Genomic DNA, 12,759 nt, shown 5'->3' with positions numbered 1-12,759 from the left:
TTAATATTCATTTAATATATACCAAAATAGATCATTATATTACAAATCTATTAAAATTTAGAACGTCATATCACTACGAAAATCATCTATAATTAAATCTATACTAAATTGTTTTGCAATTTGATTTTCAATGTACACTAACAAACAATCATTAAGAAATTGATCATCCATCTTGTTACGAAGTGTAGTCTTGACTACTTTCATGGTAGCAGAAGATCGTTTTGTAGTAGCAGTAGATAGGGAAGTGTGAGAATGAGAGTTACTATTCTGAACACAAGAGTATAGATGTTCAATTTTTTAGTTTTTACGATTTAAGAATGAACAATTAAATATATTAATATTCATTTAATATTTACCAAAATAGATCATTATATTACAAATCTATTAAAATTTAGAACGTCATATCACTACGAAAATCATCTATAATTAAATCTATACTAAATTGTTTTGCAATTTGATTTTCAATGTACACTAACAAACAATCATTAAGAAATTGATCATCCATCTTGTTACGAAGTGTAGCCTTGACTACTTTCATGGCAGCAGAAGATCGTTTTGTAGTAGCAGTAGATAGGGAAGTGTGAGAATGAGAGTTACTATTCTGAACACAAGAGTATAGATGTTCAATTTTTTAGTTTTTACCAACCATTGGCAGAGACCATAAATACTTTCTAGTGCTCTAAAATCAGGAAGTTGTTGCACATGTTCAAAATGTTCAAGTTCTTAATTGTAAAATCTCATAATTAGGGGTGTTAGTGAACAGAGCTTTCGACAAACTACTCGTGTTCGTGTTCGGTAAGTGTTCGTTTATGTTCGTTTGTTAAGGTAAACGAACATTAACAAACAAAATTTAGAGTTTGGTTAATAAACGAACAGTGCTTAAACAGTTGTAAGCTCGTTTGCTAAGAGATTGTGAACAAGTTCGTTTGTGTTCGTTTAATAACGTTCGTGAACAAGCTCGTTTATGTTTGTTTAATAATGTTTGTGAACATGCTCGTTTGTGTTCGTTTAATAATGTTTGCGAACATGTTCACAAACATATGTATGTATGTATGTATGTATGTGTGTGTGTGTGTGTGTGTGTGTGTACACACACACACAAACACATAGACATGGGTAATTAGGTAATTAAACAAGTAACTTTCATTTACTAGGGTTTTCCAACTTCAGATCTTCCTTCATTCGTAGTCACAAGTCTTCACTCTTCACCGCTCAATCATTCATCCCGTTTTCTCCGCTCAGACACTCACACCTCCACTGCTACTCCGCCATCACCAAGCGCCGTAGCCACCTGCCAAGCCAACGCCGTCCGTCGTAGCAACCACCCCAGCCAACGTCGTCCGTTGTAGCCACCACCCCAGTCAACGCCGACCGTCGTAGCCACCACCCCAGCCAACGCCGACAGTCGTAGCCACTAGCCCTCCGTCGTAGCCATCACCCCAGCCAACGCCGACCGTCGTAGCCACCACCCCACTTCGCCATCATCAAGCACCGTAGCCACCTGCCCAGCCAACGCCGACTGTCGTAGCCACCAGCCTTCTCTAATTTTTTATTTTATTTTATTTTATTATTATTTTTTTTTGTAAATAGTAGTGTTTCTTACTTTAGTAAAGAGTTAATTTCAGCAATGGTCCTTCGACTATAAAATTTTTCAAAATTAGTCATCAACTTTTAATTTGGACAATTTACGTCCCTTGATTTTCAATTTTTTTCCAATTGAGGTCCTTTCGTCAAATTACGGTAAAGTGGACTTTAAATGAAATGGTAAAGTAGTCATTCCACCTGCCTAATGTATAATTCTTCGTATTTCTCACTTGTATGCGCGACTTCGGACATCAGATTCACTTAATTGCTTAGTCCCTAAATCCACTCGAAGAACAAAATTCCATTAGGGATTAAGCAATTAAGTGAATCTGATGTTTGAAGTCGCGTATACAAGGAAGAAATACGAAGAATTATACATTAGGCAGATGAAATTATTACTTTACCCTTTCATTTAAAGTCCACTTTACCATAATCTGACGAAAGGACCTCAATTGGAAAGAAATTGAAAGTCAAGGGACGTAAAGTGTCTAAATTAAAAGTCAGGGACTAATTTTGAAAAATCAATATAGTCGGAAGACCATTGCTAGAATTAACATTTTTAGTAAACGGACATTGCTTTTTCCTTAGATTTTTATCTGCAAAAACCTTGAAAAAAAAATTACAGAAGGTGCTCTTGGAGTGCACGCGCCCGCTAGGTTGCTTAAGAAATGACAATATTTTTTTAAAAAAATTTGTCAGATTTTTTTTTTCTTTTTCTTTTTCTCCCTTTTTTCCCTTCCTCTTCTATCTTCTAATTGACATTTAAAAAAAAAAAAAAAAAAAAAAAAAAAAAAAAAAAAAAACTAAAGACTATTGGAGATGCTCAACCACCTTGGGTATGCAAAGATTGAATTTTTACTACAAATTTTTTTTTTTTTTCATGTTTGGAATTTTCAAATGAAGTTTGATCAATGAGTAAAATTCCAGTAATGCAGGGTTTGATCCTGAAATATTTCGCATGGATCCATATGGAAATGTTCTGTACTATCATGCTAATTCAGCTTTACCCCCTGGCATGGCATATTGATCATTGGTTTCCTTGCTCAAGTAATCTAATTGCCTTTGGATTCTATATTTGAGTCTGAAGTTTCCCTTTATAGTTATCTGTTAGAGAAATTAAATTCTGTGATTTTATGGCTGTTTTTTGGGTTTAACTGTTACACTGCCAAGTTTGTAAGAAAAAGCATAACCAGCTAGAATTTCTCATACCTTAGCTTGGTGGGATGATCTTCAAGTTGGCTTATCCATAAACCAGTTGTTATCCATCTTTGGCTCGAAGAATTCGGATTTCAGATGAGCTGTTCTGCTGAAGAAGCAAATGCATGGAGAACTTGTAATGGATTGGATTTATTATATTGGAATTTCTACGATTGTTTTTGTTAGGAAATAATATTTGTGGCTCAAAATGTGGGTATCCAATGAATGAAAAGAATTTTATTGTTACGACATGATGTGAACATTACGAGGAGAATTTGAAAGAAAAATAATACTCCGTAATATTATTCTAGGAATAAAGTTACCAACCCGTACGGGCTTAGATTAATAGTGAGTTAATACCCAAAATGGTCCCTCGACTATGTTATAATTACCAATTTGGTCCTCAACTACCATTCTTACCTAATTAAGACCTCAACTTATGTAACTTTTACTCAATTAAGTCCTCAACTATACAATTCTTACCCAATTTAGTCCTCAACTATACAATTCTTACCCAATTTAGTCCTCAACTATACAATTCTTACCCAATTTAGTCCTCTGTATTAATTTGACTGTTTGTTGACTGTCAAAAGTCGGGATAAAATTATAATTTTACAAGATTTCTCCTTCCTCTCCATTTGGCAGCGCCAAACCATGCAGCAATCCACTCCGATAAGATTTCGATCGTCAAAAAATCGTTGGAAATCAAATTCATGGGCTATCTGATGCATAACCACTACTTCGATACTCACAGGTTTAGAACCCAACCGGAGCTTATTGCAACATGGTTTGGCGCTGCTAAATGAGGAGGAAGGAGAAAACTTGTAAAATTATAACTTTATTTCCACTTTTGACAGTCAACAAACAATCAAATTGACAAAGGACTAAATTAAGTAAAAATTGTATAGTTGAGGACTTAATTGGGTAAGAATGATAGTCGAGGATCAAATTGGTAATTACGACATAGTCGAGGGACTATTTTGGGTATTAACTCATTAATAGTTTAGTGGACAATATTTAAGAGAAGAGGAATAAAGTTTCGAGATCAAATTTTTTATAAAACGCTCTCACTGTATGAAATTCTAAACTCTCTTTATTTATTTATTTATTTATTATTATGACTTGATTGAACTCATTCTGCGTTAAAATATTTATGAATTAATTTTATTTTTTGGCATAGATTTATAGTTGGCATTCACTTTTAGATTTTTTTTTTTTTTCTTTCAAATCATCATTCTTTGGTCTTGTCCCTAACCCAAAGGGCCCCCACACTCCGACCCGGCAGAATTGTAGCATGACCATTTTTGGTCATCTATCAACAAAATCGTTTTAAATTTCGTAAAATACAAAGACATTTAGCTCTTCAATTATGATTTTTTTTAGAAAAAATAAAAATAAAGATATAGCGGGTTAAGCCACTTTGTATAAAAGTGGTCGAAATGGTCTTTTATTTAACGATATTTTAATAATTTTGTTGACGGAGGACAAAAATATTTATGCCACAATAATACTATAACTAAAGATAGATGTTATGAAAAATGACTAAAAGTGAATTGTCATCTATAAATTTAGAACCAAAAATAGAATTAACTTAAACAAACTATTGACTCTATTACAAGATAGTATATGTTCTATACTTTCTCTAAAGAGTAAATACCAGCGGAGGTTTTCTGACTTTGGTGGCACTGCCACTTTTAGTCCTCAACTTTTAAATCAACCACTCTTAGTCCTCTTACTTTTTGTTTCTAACCATCTATGGTCCTTCCGTTAAACTTGACCATCTAATGTCGTTTTCTCAAGGATAATTCAGTCCTTTCATAATTAATTTATTAATTATTATGTTTGCCGAGTCATACCAAGTATCCCGACGGCGTTTTGACACAACTTTCGTACCAACTTTTGTACGCCATTTTGATTCACGAACTGGTTTTGTACACGTTCATAGCTGGGAAACCATTGTTTGGCTATTCAAGTTTAACGAAAGGACCATAGATGGCTAGAAACAAAAAGTAAGAGGACTAAAAGTGGTTGATTTAAAAGTTGAGGACTAAAAGTGGCAGTGCCACCAAAGTTGGAGGACCTCCGTCGGTATTTACTCTTCTCTAAATTACTGTAGCTCAAAGAGTCAATAATCCACTACCAAAGTTCAATCATGTGACACTCTCTCAAAAGAGTGCCACAGAAGTATCATTTAAGCACAAAATGATTCTCCAAACCCTTATTTATTAATCAATCAAGCTTAGCTTTATCCTTATTCTATTAGATTTGGCACACAAATCATACGATTTTAGTGTCTTAGGAACTGTAATAAAATAAGGGGTGAGACTTGAGAGAGAGAGAGAGAGAGAGGCGGTCAGTTTGGGCGGCTGGAAGCTGGTGGAGCCTGCGAGGTAAGAGCCGTGCGACGATTCTTTCTTTGCTCATCAGCACCGTGTAACGTGCGGGGTTCGCCATGAATTCTCATAATTGCCCTTCCACGCGGAACTAACAAGCTAAGTCAAAATGAATTCTAATTAACTTTATTATTAATATACTTCCTAAATTTTACTCCCTTATGTGACACACTGACAGGTTATTTTTTTTCATGTGAGTACTAATCAAGATTTTATATATATAAATAAAGTTGAGAATAAAAAAATAGGAGTGCATGTAGTATTTTTCTTTACTATTATGATTATGAAAAATTCAACAATGTCTATGCTTCGTTTCGAATTCTAAAAGCAATAAGGTAAGATTCAATTGTTAACTATGAATATTCAATTTGTTACATAAAAACGTTGACAATATTTAATTATTGCTTTTAACAAGGAGTCTTGGTTGGTTCAGAAATTTATAAATTTATTTAGAATTTTAAATTTAATTTTAATAAATTAATGTTTTTTCTTAATTTCTTTATTTTTTAAAGGGGAAAGGGTCAAATAGGCCCTCGAACTTTAGCTTAAAAGTCAATTAGGCCCCTAAACTTTTTAAAGGTGCAATTACACCCATCAACAATTCATTTAAGTGCAATGAAGCCCAAAAATAAATTAATGACTTGCTATCACAGGTCATTAGGGTTCAGGCCACCTTTCGGTGAATTTTTAGGAAAAAAAAAAAAGTGACCTGCGAAATTTTCGACAAAAGAAGTGACCGGCGAAATTTTCGGCAAATCTGGATCGCTTGCTGGTCACCTTTTTTTTGTCGGTTGTGTGTGTGTGTATATATATATATATATATATATATATATATATATATATATATATATATATATATATATATATATATATATATATATATATATATGAGATCTTATGCGGAGGAGGTCTCAGATGAAACATGTGGTGAGATACGAGCAGTTGATCAAATTTAGATCAACAGCTCAAATCAATGAAAATTAAAAAAAAAAAAAAAAGTGTGCGTCTTAGAAGTTGGCAGAAGCAAAGTGTAAAACTAACGCACCTTAAGTGTTACAAAGACGCACCTTAAGTGTTAAAATGACGCCCCTTAAGTGTTAAAATGACGCACCTTAAGTGTTAACATGGCACACCTTCAGTGCTAAAATGGCGCACCTTAAGTGTTACAAAGACGCACCTTAAGTAGTAAAATCACGCACCTTAATGTTAAAATGCCGCACTTTAAGTGTAAAACTTATGCACCTTAAGTGTATAACTGACGCACCTTAAATGTTAAAATGATGCACGTTTTAAAAGGATGCACCTTAAACTTCAGAATGACGCACCTTAAATTATCAAGTGTAAAACTGACACATCATTAAGTGTTAAAATGATGCAACTTATGTAGTAAAACGATGTTTCTTATGCACAAAAAATACGTACCTTAAGTTTCAACAATACACAAAATAACAAAAATACTACCGCATTTTTAAAACATTATTCAATCTAGACATTTAATTTTGATAAGATTAACGGCTATCGTCCACCCTCAATCAAATCTATAACCTTTTTTCCCCAAAAAAATCTAGAACCTTATACGACCCAGAATTGAGATCGCCAACAATACAAAAGGCACGGGGGCAAAAGCGTCCACCTATAATTTGCCAAAACGCGGCGGTCCCTAATCTCATGAGTCATGAGGCCATTATTTCATCGCCATTACCGACCTTTATCCCCCCTTAAAACTCCTCCTCACCCCGCCATTTCCTCAAACCCAATTCTTATTTCTTAACCCTCATCTTTATCATCTCTTTGAAATCTCAACTCTCTCTCTCTTCCTCTTTCTAATCGCTGTTTATTAATCTGCTTTTTTGATAATTTATTGTTGCGAAAATGGCTCAGAAGACGGAGAAAGAGGAGACGGAGTTCAAGGTCGTCCGCGAGACTATTGCGCCGTGCGTCAACAACTGCGGCGTTACCGGAAACCCTGCCACCAATAATCTCTGCCAGAAATGCTTCAACGCCGTTTCCGCCTCAACGGCGACAATTCCTCATAATTTCTCCGAAAAATCTCCTAGATCTACCGTCCGGAGATCGTCGCCGGAAACAACGCGTCCAGGTGTGAGGAAACAGGAGGATTGGAGGTTAGCAGGCGAAGATGAAGCCAAGGTCGATAGTTCTCCAGCTCCGCCTAGGAGAGAGGTGAGCCGGTGCTCTGGTTGCCGGAGAAAGGTCGGATTAACCGGATTCCGATGCCGTTGCGGCGAGCTGTTCTGCGGCGAACACCGGTACTCTGACCGACACGACTGCTCCTACGACTACAAAGCTGCTGGCCGAGAGACGATCGCCCGAGAAAATCCAGTCGTGAAGGCTGCTAAGATCATCAAACTTTAAACTAATCTATACATAAACTTGGATCTATTCGCTGTCGTTGCTGATAATCGAAGGAATTATCTCGCTCAACGAAGAAATGAAAGAAGAAGTGGGGAGAAATTCGAAATTAATTGTCCATTAAAAAAAACAAATACGTTTCTATAGTTAGTGATTAATCTTTATTAGTTTTCTTGTTTTTCTTTGAATAATAGTAGTAGAATTTAAAAAGGGAAATACTGTGATTTTACTATTGGTAATTAATTTTAGTAATTTGGATTGTGACGTGAACCTATGAATTGAAATTTTATCCATCTTCCTCAAGTCGGAATGTTGTCGTAAATCCATGGACTGGGGCTAGAAATGTCATCCGGACTAATGGAGTTTTGGTTTCCTGAGGGTGGTATGAATTATGAAAAGGAAAATGAGTTAATATTCAAAATAGTCTCTACTATAGTGAATTATAAATTCGTCTTCGATTATTAATTGAATTTAATTAAATTTTTAACTTGTTAATTTTTATTTAATTAAATTTTTCGTCTTTTTTTTTTGAAAGCCAAATGAATCAGATTGTATTAACCAGCATGGGCTCAATAAAAGAAGAAGGTACATCCCTCCAGACAGAACGTTCAACTATAGCAGCTACATGTTTAGATAAGGAGTGTGCCACTTTATTGACATCCCTATTCACAAAGCGTACTACAGTACCCGGCAAAGCATTTTAATTAACCGTTTACAAGACACAAGTGTGTAACCAAAATAATTACGAAACGAATTAACATTCTTAAGACTTGAAACCAGTACCGAAGAGTCCGTGTAAATTACGCCACCTGAATATCCGTTATCTTTCATCCAAGAGAGGGCTTCACACATCGCCATAGCTTCAGCCAGAAGGGGTTCATACGGACACTCCATAGGTCCGCTTACCGCTGCCACAAATGAACGATCACCCCCGAAAACCACAAACCCAAACGCGGGTGTTCGTTGCGATCCATGGAAACCAGCATCAATAAAGCAAGAAAAGGAGAATGGCATGCTCGAGGGAGGGTGCACCGGTGATGTCTCGACCAGCCTGCCATTCACCACAACCCGCCTACCTTCGCACTCCGTCCAAGCTGTCCAATATATAATTTCATACACCTTTCGTCTTTTTCTTCACCTGTTGGCTAAGTATAATCAGAAATCAAAATCCCCCAAGGCAAGGCTAGGAGTAATTATGCCCTGGAAACGTGTTCACCATGAATGGTGAACACGAGTCTAAACGGCGTCGTTTTCACGTAAAAAAAAAAAAAAATCACTAATGTAGTATTAACGGTGCGTGTTTGGTCATATTATGAATTTTCTGTTATAAGATTATAAATATACTGTAAATTCATAATCTCATAACAGAAAATTCATAATCGCATAAAAGAAAAACATTTATTAAATTATGAATTTTCTGTTATGAGATTATGAATTTACTGTAAATTCATAATCTCATAACAGAAAATTCATAATCTCATAACAAAAAATTCTTAATCTCATAACGGAAAATTCATAATATCATAACAGAAAATTCATAATCTCATAACAAAAAATTCATAATTTATGAATGTTGAAGAAGCTTGTGCTACAAAGGAGCAGCCATGGTTTCAGATGGGAATGTGTAGGCATGATTCCAAAGTGAATGTGTAAGCATGGATTCATAATTTATGAATGTCCGAAATCATTGCTTAGCTCAAATTAAAGTGAAATCGCGAAATGTGAAAATGAAGAAGAAAAGTCACGGGATTAATTAAGAGAAAAAAAAAAAGAAAAGAAAAAGAAGATAACGGTGTACTAACACCGTTGGGACCGTGTTCACCATGGATGGTGAACGCGGTTCCATGGCATAACGATTGGCAAGGTGGTACATAGTCTTGGCAATTATGAACATGATCCGTTAACACGACACAAAATAAGACATGAAAATAATGAATAAGTGTTTAGTCTTTACGTATCTCGGGTTGTTAATGAGTTGACCCTTTAAAGACCCGTTATGTTGCGTGACTTAACGAGTAAACTCATTAAACCTATTAAGAACCGGTTAATCTGTTAATATTATCGTGTTAACCCGTTTACATGAATCCGTTTGTATTTATAACTCGTTAAGAACCATTGTTAATTTGTTATTTAAGTAAAGAACCATGCATTGTCATGAATGAGATTACAAAAGATATCACATCAGGCCAAGATCCTACACTAATTATTGATGTTCAACAATCTGAATTTTGAATTTTTATTGTGTTCAATTTTATTCTAAAAATTAGTATGAACTTCTTTAATTATGATTTTTGATGTTATTTTATCATTTTATGAATGTTATAAATTGAATATTGTTTTTAGTTTGTTTGATGGATTGAATTGTAGATTTTATTTCTTTTTTTGTATAATTTAACTTTAAATTTTAGTTTTTTTAATCTATTAATAGGTTTAACAGGTTTAAACGAGTTTCGGGTCATATCGTGTCGACATAACCCGAAATCAGTTAACAAAACGTGTCTATTGTGTCAACCCGTTAACAAATTGTGTTTGTGTTAAAAATTTAAACCCATTAATCTTAACGTATCGTGTTCGTGTTTAGCCTTATCGTGTTCGTGTCGTTATCGTATTGACCCGTTAACAAACTCATATACACAAATTACCATGTCTACTAGTACTAGTCGTGAAAGTAGTGATCAGGTTTGTTTTCTCTTCTTATTTGATAGTCGAAATTGTGTGTGTAATGCATGTGAAGTTATTAATATAATGTGAGGTATATGAATTCACTAGTCTTTCTAGGACCGTTGGTCCCTCTTGTTCACCAAAAAAATAAAATAATGTGATGTATATATGTGTAGGAAAATATTACATGTACTTTCATTTCTTTCTTTTAATTTGTACTTCTTCTCATAAATTTTTGATATATACATATTTCTTGGAATTCATATGATAAAACTACTCAATCTTTGTTTGTCATGTCATGAAGTATAAGTGAGGAATAATAGGGATCATGAAGTGGTGGTTCGTACATATGTTTTATGGGGACCAGTGGGTAGTCCATTTCAAACAAGCATGGGAATCATGCATTAGCTTTTTTTTTTTTTTTTAAGAATAAAAGTTTTCATTAGTTATTGAGAATTTGATATCATGCCTCAAACTATCTAAAATGACAGCAAGCAGAGTACAAAATCAGACATAAAACAAGTTATTCTAGTTAAGTTATTTGCAACTTTATTAGTTGAATGTTTAACAACCGAGAACACCACAAAAGGGATATTTTGTTAGAATTTTTAGCATTTTAATAACTTTCATTGCACTATACGAAAGTTGTTTTAAGAGCTTAAGTGTAATTAAACTCTGGATGCTTAATTAGTGAATTGGGATTTTAGCACATTTGTGCTTTGCTTTCGTTGCATGGATGAAAGTTGTGCACGAATCAATAGTGCTTAAGCTTTGGATTCCAAAGCAGCTCATTTCGTGCTGTGAATTTGGTGTGCACGAGTCAATGCTATATGCATTGTATAAAAACACACACAAATTAGGTACGCATCACCAAAAACACACCATTAGGTGTGAGTAAAAACACCATACAGTGTTCGGAAATACACCATTGGGATGTGTTGAGTTATATGGTGTATTTTTTGCATATGTTGTATATTTTTTACATTTTGGTTGCATTTCATTATGGTGTGTTTCCCTTACACTGTTGGTACATGTTGTTAACACTGTTGGTGTATTCTGAAATTCCACCGCACCGCCGCACGGGAAGACTCCGCCGCATTTGAACTTTCTTCTATATATATATTGTTGGGGAAAATCGCAATGTCAACGCACGATCTGGAAGCCTTTTAAGAAGCACGGACACTATGGGTGTATGGTAGAAAGAAAATCTGTGCCGTGTTATAATAACACTACCTTAAAAGCGTTATTTGCCCGGTAACGGTGCAATTAGAACCCTGGCACGCTTTCGACAGGCTACACAGACCTACTACGGATAGCTTGCACTAGCAATCACGTAAGCGAACCTCACTATTGCTCAGACGAAGGGAGGGAGAAGGAGAATAGAATAAATGACTCGAATTCAAGGTGTGTTTTGAAACGATGTTGGGAGCTGCTATTTATAGTAAGCAGCCCCTCCATCCCACCCACATGATGGACACAGGGTTTTGTCCACATTTTAGCGCCTTTGGCGCTACTCCTTACATAGGAGCGCATTGTGCACTACCATGTAATGAAATGGGTTTCCCATTTCATAATCCAATGACAAAGTCAAAGGGGTGAGGTGGATATGGAAGCTTTCATCTTTTAATTTTCCCAACAATCCCCCACAAATTTAAAGAGGAAAGGAAAAAGGTAAGGTCTGAGCAATACAAATGAGTTGATCTTAATGTCAGTGTTTGAGAACTTGAACTGACACGTAGTGACACTGAGTAATTTTCTTTCCGGGAGTGATGTGAATCTTGAACTAACCGGTTAGATAAATTTTGAACTCGAATGCACACACCAACTCAAAAAGCAGGTTCTACAAAAGTCAAACTCTTTGACTTCTTATGAACACCCTTAGTATTAAAGAATGTTACGTCTGTCTCAAATATGGACTTCTACCCTGTCAAAGTCTATCACAAAATAGACTTTTAACTCTGACAAGTCTTACAACATTATAGATTTTTTCCGTCTTGTGAAGTCCATCTCAATACAGACTTTTAACTCTATCAGGTCTATCTCGGTATAGACCACCATTAAAGGCTTATAGAGTAGTTAAAGACATAAATCAGTTGTAAGTCTTTTCTTTCTATCATAGGCTGTTATTTGCAATACAAACGACAGTTTGTGAATCACAATGAAGGAAGGTGTTGGACACCCCCACAATTACACGGTTATCACCATGTTTCTTAGCCACTCAGCTTCTTGGGGTAACCCCATTATCTTTCATAAGAGGCGGTTAGCCCTTTTCTACTCAAGTTAGGGGCCTCTTTAGGTCTATCTCAACATAGACCATGGTAGCCCTTTTCCACTCAAGTTAGGGATCTCTTTAGGTCTATCTCAACATAGACCATCCCAATTGAGTATAAGAGGCTAAACTTCCAATGTGGGACAACATGGATAGGCAAAAGGAAGCCTTTCCTTTTAAATGCTCCCAACAATCCCCCACCATTAAAGGGACTTAGGATGATGCTGTCATTGCCTGACAACGATCAAAACAAATTTTCATGCCAGTGTATAAAACTTGAACTGT

The 12,759-nt window shown here is 35.3% G+C and overlaps 1 protein-coding gene across 1 annotated transcript; it reads left to right on the top strand.

Annotated features, from left to right (window-relative positions):
- The first annotated feature begins 6,858 nt into the window (after positions 1–6,858).
- On the top strand, positions 6,859–7,847 carry LOC109153866 (zinc finger A20 and AN1 domain-containing stress-associated protein 5-like). Its single transcript, XM_019301755.1, has one exon. The coding sequence runs from the start codon at positions 7,047–7,049 to the stop codon at positions 7,545–7,547; it is 501 nt and encodes a 166-aa protein (XP_019157300.1). The 5' UTR covers positions 6,859–7,046; the 3' UTR covers positions 7,548–7,847.
- Positions 7,848–12,759: the final 4,912 nt, after the last annotated feature.

This window comes from Ipomoea nil, unplaced genomic scaffold (assembly GCF_001879475.1).
Source record: "Ipomoea nil cultivar Tokyo-kokei standard unplaced genomic scaffold, Asagao_1.1 scaffold0268, whole genome shotgun sequence".
Classification (NCBI taxonomy): Eukaryota; Viridiplantae; Streptophyta; class Magnoliopsida; order Solanales; family Convolvulaceae; genus Ipomoea; species Ipomoea nil.
This window is presented reverse-complemented; position numbering and strand designations above follow the sequence as displayed.